At 41.1% G+C, this 13,883-nt stretch overlaps 1 protein-coding gene across 3 annotated transcripts; it reads left to right on the top strand.

Annotated features, from left to right (window-relative positions):
- The first annotated feature begins 912 nt into the window (after positions 1-912).
- gja3 (gap junction protein, alpha 3) lies at positions 913-8,922 on the top strand. 3 transcript variants are annotated; one of them, XR_004762504.1, is made up of 4 exons: positions 913-1,031; positions 3,484-3,543; positions 5,172-6,656; positions 7,724-8,922. XR_004762504.1 is itself a non-coding variant. In XM_035392857.1 (3 exons), exon 3 carries the CDS (start codon positions 5,189-5,191, stop codon positions 6,512-6,514), a length of 1,326 nt encoding a protein of 441 aa, XP_035248748.1. In that variant the 5' UTR covers positions 913-1,031; positions 3,484-3,543; positions 5,172-5,188; the 3' UTR covers positions 6,515-6,705. The 3 variants fall into 3 exon arrangements, 1 of the variants encoding a protein (XP_035248748.1); XR_004762505.1 differs by having other exon boundaries at positions 5,154-6,656; XM_035392857.1 differs by lacking the exon at positions 7,724-8,922 and having other exon boundaries at positions 5,172-6,705.
- Positions 8,923-13,883: the final 4,961 nt, after the last annotated feature.

Below are 13,883 nucleotides of genomic sequence, written 5' to 3'. Positions count from 1 at the left end.
TTGTTATTAAAGTACACTAGTATAGAGATAAATCTGCAAACATATTTTGCTTGTACTGTTGGGGTTTCTTTGGTTCTAATGTTACAAAATAGTTGATCGTTAATTGTGGTGTTGCTTGTGTTTGTCGCATTATACCGTGCAGGAAAAGCATGTGATGATTCGGACGATGTATCTACAGGGTCGACCGAAGGGGGGCGGTGCTGAAGGGAGGGACTCATTTTCTCAGGGTATCCTCCTCTTGAGTTTTTGAAAGTCAACCAGAAACTGCATGTCACATATTTCTATAGCCACTTAGTGTAATAAAGAAATGGATGGAGACCTTAATCCCCCATCTTTCGTGGGTGCTGAGTTCCATCAGATTCCCAAATAGGAAAGCCAACAATTAAAACATATTTATGTAAACAGTGCATCATGTTTGTTAGTGGTTCACCCCCTAACTTACGTGGGTAATGGCACATTACGATTTTTAAAAAATCATTTAAGAAGACTACGTACATTGCTCCAATGTAAATATGAATGCAACTCGTACAAAGTGCATGCACTTCTCTTGCTCGGGTGTTGAGTTTTGGAAGTTGACAGGGGCGTGGCGAGCGCGCGTGCAGGGCGATGACTCTGGATTCAGTCATGCATGGTCACACAATGTGACAGTCGCTATGGCTGGGAACGGGAGGCAGATGCGCTTCGCGGAACATCATCTAGTTCAATTCGCCTCTAAAAACTAGCTTTTTGAGCAAGGCTGGCCTCGAATCCACGCGCGAAGAAGGGTGAGCTTGAATAAAGTTGGCTGGCTGGCAGCTTCCAGGAGAGTTCGGTAAGCTGGCACAGCTACTGGGAGTTGGGAACAGGGGAGAGGGGAGGGCTGCTGCTACCTAGGACGCTCTGTATGATATCCAGCGCACTCAAACTATGACATCGGTGGCAGCCGGATATTGCTTTCAGTAGCTAAGTTTGGCACCCCCTGGCCAAGGTATGGTGAAGACTTGGTGCATGTGAACATCTTTATTGGCGCGGTAGCCTACATCCTGGACAGTGTGAGTGTGATGTTACTCTAAGGAAATAACTGTTTAATGGCTGTTTTTAAAATATGCTATTTATCTATTATATGCCCTTAATAATCAGCGGGGTTCAACAAAAGCTCGGTCACAATGGCAGCAATGCTTCAATGGATTGTGCCAGTGGTCACAAAGGAGATCTGGTACCTTCCGCTTTGTCGGGCTGTCAGACGGCATGTCAGAGAATAAAACTTCGACCAACTCAAAACAAAACCGCTTGTTTGTGACCGTTAATACTTAGAATGCGTTTTAGGTAAACGAATTATCGGTAACAAGTTGCGGCCGACATGAATCTTGAAGTATTAAAACAATAACTTAAATACGAGTTTTGCAGTTTTAATATATTTTGTATTAAAACAACATCTGTATTTTATAGAATAATAACAACAACAACAGCAGCAATTATAATAACAATAATTGTTATTATAATAGTCTGTTAGTAGTAGTAGTAGTAGCCTAGTAGTAGTAATAATAATAATAATCATCATCATCATCATCATCATCATCATAATGAACTAGCTTGGTATAATTTACTACTAGGCCTAATACATATAATGTTGCCCCCAACCGTAGGCTAAATAATAGAAAAAAATTCTAAACGAAAGCATGTTGCTTTAATCTGCTCATGACATTCATTGCTCAGTGAACACCAGTCGATTAGGCGAAATATTTCCCTTGATCAGCACTCCAAATTCTGATGAGAGCAGCACTCGTCTGGGTGTGGCCATTCCGCCATCATTTACATATTCACACGGTAGGGAAAATTCTTATTTTTTGATACACTAGATAGATATAGTCAGCTAAATTAAGCCACTTTTGAGCCACAATTAATACTGTTAAAATAGCCTAATAATACACATCGTCGAACTGTGTTAATTATTATATTTTTTAGTAAATCAAACCTCCTACACCACCACCTCCTCCTCATATACGCCTCCTATACCCCCTATACCACACACACACCCTTTCCCTTCAAAGTGTATGATATTGCGTCCATGTTTGAGGGAAATGGTTGCAAAAATCATGGAATAATTGATCATGTATATCATACGGGATGAGCGTAAGAAAAAGATTGCTATACTTTAGCGAAAAATAGCGGACACTCATGACACAGGCCAGAAATTCACGTAGCCTACAACGAAAAACTGACCATGTGACAAACAAAACCAATTATACAGTAGACATTTAACTGTATATATTGAAGTAGAATCTGTTGCCACTGAATCAGCTTTCCTGGTACTGTATAACAACAGTTTAAAAACCTGCAACTCAAATGCACCATGCATACAATTCTTCGTCATATGACAGACATTCCATAAAGTTTATTAATGACTTGTGGACACTTATTATCTGCAATTAGCCTAACGTTATAACTCATTATTTGGCCTTTTTGCAGTGCCTGTTTATTTATTTTTTAATATGAGCGAATTATAGGCACATTTAAATGTAAATCGTGCATCAGTTGGTAATTAATGGAAAGGGAGTGGATGTGTTAAAATTTTGACTATTTAATATTATTACAGTTTCAACAATATGAAGCATGAAGCTCTGAAGTTATATTTATCTTTCTTCAGTGGACAACCCTCATAATCATGAAATAATTAGAGACCAAGCCAATTACTGTTAAAGCAGACAGGAATGCTTTAAACATCGTGTTTACGGGATCTACAGGATGTTCTTTAAATGATCAAAAAGTGAAGGGGTATTTGAAACGATTTCTATATGATTATGGGCTCTACCCTTATATCATTTTTTACACTGATGTATTTATTGTTTACTGTTTTATTGTGAGAAAGGTATGCTACAGTTATGCCCAATTTCTCCCCGGGATCAATAAAGTTATCTGTATCTGTATCTGTACTTAATATTTTATTGATTAACTTGATAATTTTTCAGAAGTTAATATGTCAGGAAATGTTGCAGACATTTTTATTTTTGCTTACTTTCTATTTTAATGGGTTCAGTGAATTGCTAAATGTATCCCTACTAACTAATGAAAACTTACTTTAGGCAAACTGATGTGGAGAAGAGATTTGGATGATACACTTCTGATTTTATTTTCTAATTTTAATGTATTTATTGCTGAATAATTCCTATATCATTATTGTAAATGTTTCAATGTTCATATTTGCTTTTTTAATGTAAGGTTTTAATATTGATGTTTGCAGGTAAATAAACCTTATTTGCTTTGTGACTACAGTGATATACCAGCCACCAGTAAGGCAATGTTATTATCTGTTTATTACATGCATACTGCCTCTTTATTAAATGGATAAAATAATTACCAATGAGTAATGATGAATCAAAAACACATTGCATTTTCTAACAGTATAAACAGTCCCTTAAAATAAAGTTTCACCATATAAGCTTTGGATTTTTCTTGGTACAATATGCTACTTTGATTAACTACAAAACTGGTTTCTGTTTCCAGGTACTAAATATATATTTGAGCCCTAGTCGATGGATTTATTACCCACAATACAACATTTTAGTAAGTCCTCCATTTTCTCTGCCGTCTGGTTTGCTTTTTCCATGCAGTGATGTCGTTGTGCCTCAGCATGCTCATGCATTTGCTCCTGCTGTGTGCCTGTCCTCATCGCTCTAAAGAGGGTTAGTCACTGCAGGCCCTAATCAGTTAGGTCTGATAAAACCTTCAAATTAAACATTTATGAATTGTTTTATTTTAAACGAGCATAAAGAACAAATTATTGATCGTATCTGAACAAATGACTCCAGCATTTGTAAAGCCCAGTAGAAAGCACTTGCTTCAGCATGAGATTTTTATGTGTATTTTTCCCCTTTTGTGACATTAATTTGAAAATGATCGTTTCTTGAATTATGTATTTACTGGGATCAGAAGTCCACAAAGGTAGTTTCATTTAAGTGATGCAAATCAGAATATTCCTTTGTCACGATAAGGATTTGATCTAAATGTAGCTCTACATGTAGAATATTTCAGCAGAATTAGTAAGATTGTTTGTTTGCCTTTACTGTGTACTTATGCCAATGGCAGCTGGCACTACTTGTTTCAAAACCAAAGTTGCTCTAGAAATATTTGGTGGCTTGCGTGTGCTTTGGCTGGTAACAAAGGGTCATTGATAAAATAATGGAAACGTAAACAAAAATGATTTGTCACTATTTATTCACAAATATATTGATGACAACGTTCAACGTTCAAAAAAATAACATAACATAAAATAACAATAACATCATACTGTGAGTTGTACCCAGTTATTCACAGTATATTTGCCCTTTAAAGTTATTGGGCAGATAAAACCAGTTTCCCAAAACAGAGAACGTATATAATTGGATAAGCTATGTTGTAATATTAATGACAATATTGTTGAATATATTCACTATGTTCACAAAAAGGAACTCTCCTCAACCCAACCCAACTCAAGGGAAAGAGAGAGAGAGAGACCTTGGTCTTTGTCTAATGGTAGGGAACTATGAGAGAGAGAAGGGGTACAGTGGTAATGTGGCACATGTATGGTGGCTTTCGCGCTTACAGTGATGGACTAGTAGCGCGTCTATGAAACACTGAGCTATGCACAGTTTAACCGCTTTGAATCAGGTGGCTAGTCGATGATCAGCGGATGGGAAAGTGCTCATTGGCCTCACCAAGGTGCCGATTTTGAGAGAATTATTCAATCTCTCTTTAGAACTGCTTTGTGAAACATTGATCTGTCATCTGCACCAGCCTTATGAGAGCCACTGGATTATTTAACACAGAGGTAATAACTCCACTCCTGCCTGAACTCTGTCTGTGAGGTTTGTGTGGGGAAGGGAGGGGAGGGGAGGGGTTCTCCTCTCTTTCATTCAGAACATGGGTTTATGCCTCCTTTCTGCTATATTCGGCTTGCTTACCTGTACTATCAGTTTGATTTGAAGTGGTCAGTGTCTTTGACCCAAGCCCAGAAATGGGTCAAATGTGTCAACCTTTAGACCAAGGAGAAATAATTTTTTAAATCATTGAACTGAATGTTTTTGTGTTGTTTTTTTAATTTTTTTATACTGTTGTAACATTTGTGACATCTTGTTGTAATATCCCGCCTTTTTTTCCATCCTCCTCTTCCTTTTCTCCCTGTTCACTCACTCCAGACTGTACTTTCTCCTCAGGATAGAAATCGTAAAGGATGGGCGACTGGAGCTTTCTGGGGCGGCTGTTGGAGAACGCGCAGGAACACTCGACGGTGATCGGCAAGGTGTGGCTGACGGTCCTCTTCATCTTCAGGATCCTGGTGCTGGGGGCGGCGGCGGAGGAGGTGTGGGGCGACGAGCAGTCCGACTTCACCTGCAACACGCAGCAGCCCGGCTGCGAGAACGTCTGCTACGACGAGGCCTTCCCCATCTCGCACATCCGCTTCTGGGTGCTGCAGATTATCTTTGTGTCCACGCCCACCCTCATCTACCTGGGCCACGTGCTGCACATCGTCCGCATGGAGGAGAAGCGCAAGGAGAAGGAGGAGGAGCTGCGCAAGGCCAGCAGGCTCCAGGAGGAGAAGGAGCTCCTCTTTAAGAACGGAGCGGGCGGAGGAGGCGGCGGTAAGAAGGAGAAGCCGCCGATCAGGGACGAGCACGGGAAAATCCGCATCAGGGGGGCGCTGCTGCGCACCTACGTGTTCAACATCATTTTTAAGACCCTGTTTGAAGTGGGCTTCATCTTAGGCCAGTACTTCCTGTACGGCTTTCAGCTGCGGCCGCTGTACAAGTGCGCGCGGTGGCCCTGCCCCAACACCGTAGACTGCTTCATCTCCCGGCCCACAGAAAAGACCATCTTCATCATATTTATGCTTGTGGTGGCTTGCGTGTCCCTTTTGCTGAATTTGTTAGAGATCTATCACCTCGGATGGAAGAAGGTCAAGCAGGGCATGACCAACGAGTTTGCCCCCGGGCGCGGGTCGCCGCCCCGCACCGACGCTGAGCCGGAGTCCGCGACCCCCGCCCCGAGAACTGCCCCTCCAAACCTCAGCTACCCGCCGAACTACACGGACGTGACCGCGGGGGGCGCGTACCCCCTGCCGGCCGCCCCGGCGGCCGAGTTCAAGATGGATCCTCTGCAGGAGGACCTGCAGGAGGCGCCCTCCTCCTTCTACATCAGCAACAACAACAACCACCGGCTGGCCTCCGAGCAGAACTGGGCCAACCAGGCTACCGAGCAGCAGACTCGGGAGAGGAATCCAGGCTCCCCTTCCCCCTCCTCTTCCTCCTCCTCCTCGTCCTCAACCTCCAGCGTCCGAGATGAGCTGCAGCAGCCGAAGGACGCCGCCTCCACCTCGAGCGGCGGGGGCTGGGGCGGAGGGAAGGGCCCGTTGGAAGAGGGTCACATGACCACCATGGTGGAGATGCACGAGGCGCCCGCAGCGGTAATGGCGGTAACGGCGGTCACGGACGCCCGGCGGCTCAGCAGGGCCAGCAAGAGCAGCAGCGTCAGAGCCCGGCCCAACGACCTGGCGGTTTAGCCCCGCTCCCACCCCGCCGCCCCCCGTTTTTATATTCAGTCGCGTAAAACCGCAGATGAAAAGCAGCAGCGAGGCAGGGCACTGGAATTGGGGAGCTCTCCATATAAATCTGTGAACAGCAAAGTGAACTGCAGTGCAATCGGTGAGTTGTAGCTTATCCTGGACAGGGTTGGTGTTCCTAAGCACAGGTTTACACAGACATTGATGTGACAGAATGGGTGGGGGGGGGGGGGGGGTGCAGGGCGTGAAGGCTAGAGGGAGTACTACAGCTGGCTGGGATTTCAGCACTGTTTTTCATGTGAGGGAAATCTGGAGATATGCAATTATGTTTCTTATTCTTACTGTTTGTATTTATTGTAATGGCTTCAGGTTTTTGGACTGATAAGCTTTGGTCGGACATCCTATGGTTGGTGTTTCTATACAGTACTGTATGTTGCGGTTATTTCAGTTCATGAAGTAAATTTAGTGTAGCCTATGAAGACCTATGAAAAATGGGAAATATTCATCCTGCAGTTTAGCTGAGCAGACCTGGAATGAACTATGTTTCAAAGGAGGCACTAAAACAAGGCATGCATGCAGCAGAGCAGGAGGAGGCAGTTCTAATGAATGTTATGAAGACCTTACAGTGACGCCTTTGCCGCTGGGCTGGGAGCAGTGGCTGTTAGGCATTGGGCTCTCGGTGTTGTTGCTGTTGTTTGTCTTTCTCTTTTAAGAAAAAGCAATGATGCTGTCACTGCTGTTACATCAGGGCAAATTATTTCAGTCTTGAAAGAGGGTCTTGTATTCCATTGTCAGTTAGATCAGTTTGTTGATACGTATGTTGTCACACGCACACAAGCACTCACGCACACACACACACACACACACACACACATATACGCACACAAGCTTGGAAATGCACACCCCAAATGATGCTCATGTTTGCAGTGTTTTACAGAATTAATGGTCCCACAAAATATGCAGCAGCAATAAAAACAACAGACACCTAAAAGACACCTACAGTACAGACATCTTAGTAGAGTGCATCTTAAGCAAAAAGTTTTTGGGTGTTATTGAAGTCTTTCAATAATGATATAATTAGAAAATTGCCTTGTATTATTTTTATTTATTCCTGCCAAAGTATACAAGTTATTTCTCCTTATATATAGTTATCTACTTTTCAATGTTGTGTTGTGATTTTAATCTTTGGGGTTTTTTCCTTACATTCAGGAAATGGATCAGCTAACAGTTTGAGAAGACTACTTTTACTCATTTTACCACTTGTTTTTTTGAATGTAGGCGAAATCTGTCAATGTGAAACTACAACTCACTGATTCACCATCAGGTCTGCTAGCATGTTTCTTGGTTTTATCCACTGTCAGCCAATCACTAAGCTTGCCACAGGGTGGTTGACCAATGGCAAGGCATCTGATAGAGTTGAGGGAGGGGTCAATCTTCATTGGTGAAAGAAATCATACATATCGATAGAAACTTTTTTTGAAAAAAACTAATTTAAACAGGGTTTTTATTTTGGAGTGTAAAACACAGGGGAGATAAATTGAAAACTATGCTGGACTGTGGGTGGAAATCAAGAACTGACATGTGCCACTGCACTGTCCTGCTGTTTATCATTTTTATATGCAGAAAATTCAGATTCTGTTTTGTGCCACAAATCTGAACACTGCCTCAAAACTACAGGTGCCATGATTCCAGGACCCGCTGCTACTCTTCACTACTGCTTTTAAAAGGAAAATATTATTTAGCCAAAGAGAGAGAATCAGTTTCTTGTAGATCTCTTTGAAAATAAAGCACATGCAAGTCCAAAGTGCTGAAAGAAAGTGCAGTATGAGATCATCAGGCTGTAGGGTCAGTGGGAGTGAATTAGAAACACAGATTACTAGACTGAAGATGGAGTCTCCTTTGACTAATTACAGCCCAATTGTTCATCTGCCAGAGTAAACGTACTTTCAGTCACTCATTGCTGTGACAGACCTGTGGCAAACCTTACATGAAAAACAATATCCAAGCCAAATAAAACTGTGAAAACCCCTGCCAAAAAACTCTGTTAGATCAGAATATACCTTTACGTATGTTCATATGTTTTGCAGATTTCTTGGGAGGTGTATTATTTTTTAATCAGATTTAATCAGATTGTTTTGTGTTCAGTCAAGAAAGCATACCACCAGAATTGACAGTGATGATATAGTTTTTGACATAAGACATAAGTCTAATGCAATCATTCTAATGCAATTTTAATCATTGGATCTTCATGTAGAGAGTAATTTGTGAACAGAAAAGTAAACACCCCCATTATATGTGATGCCTTAAATATTGGGTTTATTTATAAAAGTGCTATTTTTTTAAAGGTATTTGAGGTTATGACAAGATGAGATTTGCATAACTGTAGTCAGTAAGAAATGACTGGTTGATATTTTTTGTAATTGCCTTGACAACTGAATTTGGCATCTGATGGACAAGTGCTATAACCATAAAGTGTCCCACTTCTGATGAGCTGTCCAACCCCACCTCTTCCCTGTTTTTTTGTGTTTCAGTTTATATTTATAGTATTTTCTGACTTCCCAAACTATTACCAGCAATTACTACTACTTCAATGGACAAACATTTGCACAGTTTTCCATCTTGAAAATGCAATGCTTAATTTGTGAGATTCTAAAGTTCAGAGTTCAGAGATCTAAATACAGTGTGCAAAATCAATGCACATGAAAACTATTATAACAGTTTTTGAGAAAAAATTTTTAAATCAATTTTCTGCTTCCGTCTTCAGGATACCAAAATAATTTTTTTTACAAAGTAACGGTGCTAAAGTATTTGTTATCATATTTTTACATATTCTTTACATTTTGACTAAATGTAATGTTGCACACATTAATAGTCATAAAAGCTGATGAACACATTGAAAAATATACACCAAAGTCATATATTCAAGATTTTTAAAAATCATAATCGACAGCATGAACAGATACTACTTCCAGATACATTCTGTCAGATGGGAGGTTTTGCAAATCTTGTTCATGACCGTAATACGTTCCCAAAAATAAGAACAATTTTTTTCCAGGTGTATGTATTCTTTTATTTCCACTTGTTAATGTATTAAAAACACCAAAAAGTGTGTTATCTTGTCATTTTGGTTCTTAAAGTTTACATTTTAGTATATAGATGAAGATTTGCACATTTAGACAAAACGTTGTATGAAGGTTAAACTGGTTTAGAAGAAAAAAACAGAAATGGACATCAGATTCTGCCGATGTTTCTGACACCTTAAAGGAAAATGTCTTACTAGTAAACACAGCAGCTCTTCACATTAAAGACAGTACTACAAAAATGACATCTAATGTGATTTTAAAAATATAACTTGTTGAATATGATACCTTAAGTTGACTATTTGTTGAGTTCAGGACTCTTAACTTTGTCTGAAACAACTGCAGAACGTTTGGATATTTGAAACGAAAAATGGCCTGGAGATTGTGAGTAATTTCTGTGTGCTTTCCCATTGCTTTTAAAATCTTCTCATAACACCTCTGTGATGTTGTAGCAACGGTATCGTGTCACTACAATGTCAGACGTTGAGAGAATGTTATGTGTTACCTTGGTAGTAAGACTTCCAACTGCAGCTTAATATTAAGCAATTTTCTTGAACCCTGGGGCCAATGTAGAAGCCCCCCCCCCCCCCCCAAACACACTCCAAGCCCCCCCCCCCCCCTCAAATGCACATACACACAGCCGCTTATATGTTACTCCTGAAAGGAAAAGGATGTTCTTTTGTGGACTTTTGGAATTTCTCGGGCCAATCAGGGTGTAGGAACCATCTCCACATACAGCCTGCTTCAGTGCTGTCTTAAGAGAAGTGCCTTCTGTATAAAAATTTTGTAAGAACAAGTTGATGTAAATGTTTATTTACCTCAAATGTTTACAAAACTGTTACTAAATAAACTTTTTGTACAATAATCGCCTTTTGTTGCCTCGTCTATGTCGGTTTGGCAGAATAACCACAGGAAACCAGTCATATAAGAGAATCTCACAAGTTTTCTGTCTATTTTAAGTTAACATAGCATCAGTTAGCCAATCAGCCCCAGTGCCATGTAGCCTTCTCCCCCCTCTGCCAGACACACACACACACACACCCAGGTCCAGGACTCACTTCCCAGCTGTCTCTCCACCATGCATATCTGCTTTTGTCTTCCCTGCTAACCTGTCTGTTTCGTCTCAATTTCTAGGCATGCAGATCCCTCCGAGTACAAACCAGAGGGCATACTGTCTGAGTAGCCACCATGTACCACGTCTCCCAAGAATGCATGTCCAAACACCTATGAACTTAGAACTTGCACCAAGGTTACAAATTCAGTCTGAGGGTGCAAGAACGTCTGCCGATGAGACTAAAAAGGAGACAAGGAAGACAGATCATCCCACAAACCACTGACTGCACTGCACACTTGGATGTCTGTGTAATTAGCTTACACACAAAAGAGCAGTGGTCCCTTTCTCATGAGAGATCATATCCATCACAACTCATTTAAAGCCATCGAGTACAACCCACTTCTCAGCTTACTACAATTTGACAGCTGGCAGATTCACTTTATTAACTTTTGAAGTGCTGAAGTGTTACCCAAGCTTTTCACATCTATTAAAAGGGTATATGGAAAATTAGTTCTTATATTGAATTTAGCAGGTAACCATGTGCTTTGTGGATCAAACCGGATTAAATTATTTTTAATGCTGGGTTTAAACAGCAAGGCAGGTTTTATATAGCAATTGTTTTCAATCAATTTGACACAAAGAATGTTTAAGACATTTTATGTTAAGTTTTTTTATGACTCTGATGAAGATGCAGTAGCGTCAAAACACGTCAGTTTTATTTTGCGCCATTAAAGGGCTTATTTTGCATCCAGATTTTTCCTTTTACGATCTTATATGGTCCGTTATCTGAGAATGAACGGATTGGCCTTTTAATTGGCCAATGCGCAGTGACCTCATTTTTGACGTTTTTTTAATCATCATAAGTCTTCAGTCTTTAAAATGTAAAGTTGTGTGTGTCTGAATTTCAATGCAGAAACAAACACCTTCCATCATTCTGTGACATACAGTTTTTCAGTGATTAATTTCAAACCGACTTCACAGGCACCGACTTCATTTTCACAAGCTAGCCAAAGACTAGAGACAGCATATGAATCCATTTTATCTACAGTGTGTGAGCAGGTGGAATTTTGTGAATGCCAACATTTTATTGGCTCAGGGAGCAGGAGCTATTTTTGAATCCTGCTCTGCTGTGGGTGAATTAGGTTGCTGTACAGTACAACTTTGCAATGTTACTATATGTGATTATAAGTGCTAATTGTAACTCTAAATCACAATTTATTCTCAGCAGGTTTGTGATTTTGGTTGTAACTTGGTCCTCTGAAGTCTGGTGTCAGTTATTGCTGTGAAAATGAATGAAAATATAGAGATCAGAGCTTCCAACCAGTGCTCAAGGCTTTGTGAGATTTATATTATTGAATTAAAATAAATTATTTACGACAGAATAAATTTATGGGTAGTACCAAAGATCAAGACATTGTATAAAAAGGAAAATACACTACTGGGACAGGTAGTGAAAGCTGAATAATGTTGCATATGCACAGACAAGTTTTAAAAAAAAAAATCTCATTTTAATTAGCGCGTGGTGCATTACTTGACTAGTGTTCTGACAAATCTGTCTGGCTGTATTGTACACACGTTTATGTCACAAGTTAAAGGGCTAGACTATTAGTATTAGCCTGTCTGGTTGTGTCTGGTTGTTTTAGTGAAAGACAGCAGGGATTACTGGGATGAGAGGGGACTTTGTGTGGAAAGGTGCTTGGGGTCTGCCAGGATGCATGAGACATAGAGGAATTTGCCGTAGGCCTGTCCACCACTCTGGAGGAACTGAGAAAACACGCTCAATTAGAAAAATGAAATCCGTATTAAACACTCTCTCTCTCTCTCTCACACACACACACACACACACACACACACACACTGTTGTGCACATAGAGAGAGCGACGGAGAGAGAGGGGGGGGGTAGGAATTTCAGACTTGCACCGATACTCTCACACCACCTCCCGATTTTTTTACTAACCAAAATTACACCACTGTGTCAAATCATCACACTACACCCAACACACGGCCTGCCAACCGTCACCTGACGAATCCACCAGCACATATGCAGTGACAGTGCCCATACATCACAACCCCCGAGGACAGCCTACACACCACCTCACCAGGCACAAGGCTCTGTGGAACTGTGCTATAACCTTGGCTTTGTCCAGCTATCTCAAATATGCATGATAGCCAAGACTTGGGGTTGTCTTAGGAAGAAGTCTACACTCAACAATAGGAAACTCAGCTCGGCTGCTGCCTTATCTGCCATAGGGCAGAGGGGGTACGCGTCTTTGAGATAACATCAGAAACGATGGGGGGGAGGGGAATGAGGTGGGCAGGAAAGTGGAGATGGACAGCAGAATAAATGGGAATTAGAGAATTGGGAGAGACAGGGAGAAGAGATGAAGGGGGCAGGGGCCAGGGGCCCACTGATTCGGGGGTGTCGGAGATTATCGGATTGCGTGCCGAAGGCCATGTGTGTGTTGCAAACTCTATCGTCTGTCAGCAGAGAGCAGGGATGTGGAGTCATGGAGACCGAAAACAAGGAGAGGAGACTATTTATAGGCCTTAATCAGCTAACAAATTCACACCAGCCCCATGGCCTAAACACTTCAGCAGCTCTTTGGGTTTATTTAAAGACCCGTTGGAGACATGGCCCGCTGTCTAACTTGACTCTGTGGTACATAGACAGCCATGAGTGGGTCTCATCATTAGGGAAACAATGGCTTAAACCAACCAAGCATGGCTTTGCCGAGCAGAGAATGGATCTGTCTGGTGGAAAAAACGACAGTAGGGAAAGAGTAAATCCTTACTGGGGAAGAATAAGTAGGGCTAGACAGAGTGATGTTAGAGAGGTGGGACAATCAAAAAGGAAGGAATTCCAGACTACCGTCATGTGGTCACCCCACCAGTTATTGATTAAATGAGCCTGGTATGCTGTGACACTTTCAGTACTGGTGGGGGGGGGGGACTCACAATGACACCCCCTAGGACGTGGCTGGAAACAGAAATACCAATGCATCCTATGTCATCAGTACACAGCAGTTTGAACAAAGTGAGTCACATTCATAATATCAATAAATACAATATTTTTTTTCCATGAGAAAAAAAATAGGACAGAAATGTTGATTGTTTTCATAAATAAAAACAAATAAATAAATTGTTTGTAATATCTACATAAAAGCCAAAAAAGTATCACAGCTAAAAAGTATACATTTTAAAACAAACAGTAGGCTTTGATTATGAGTTGGTGATG

Source organism: Anguilla anguilla, chromosome 15, assembly GCF_013347855.1.
Source record: "Anguilla anguilla isolate fAngAng1 chromosome 15, fAngAng1.pri, whole genome shotgun sequence".
NCBI classification, from domain to species: Eukaryota; Metazoa; Chordata; class Actinopteri; order Anguilliformes; family Anguillidae; genus Anguilla; species Anguilla anguilla.
This window is presented reverse-complemented; position numbering and strand designations above follow the sequence as displayed.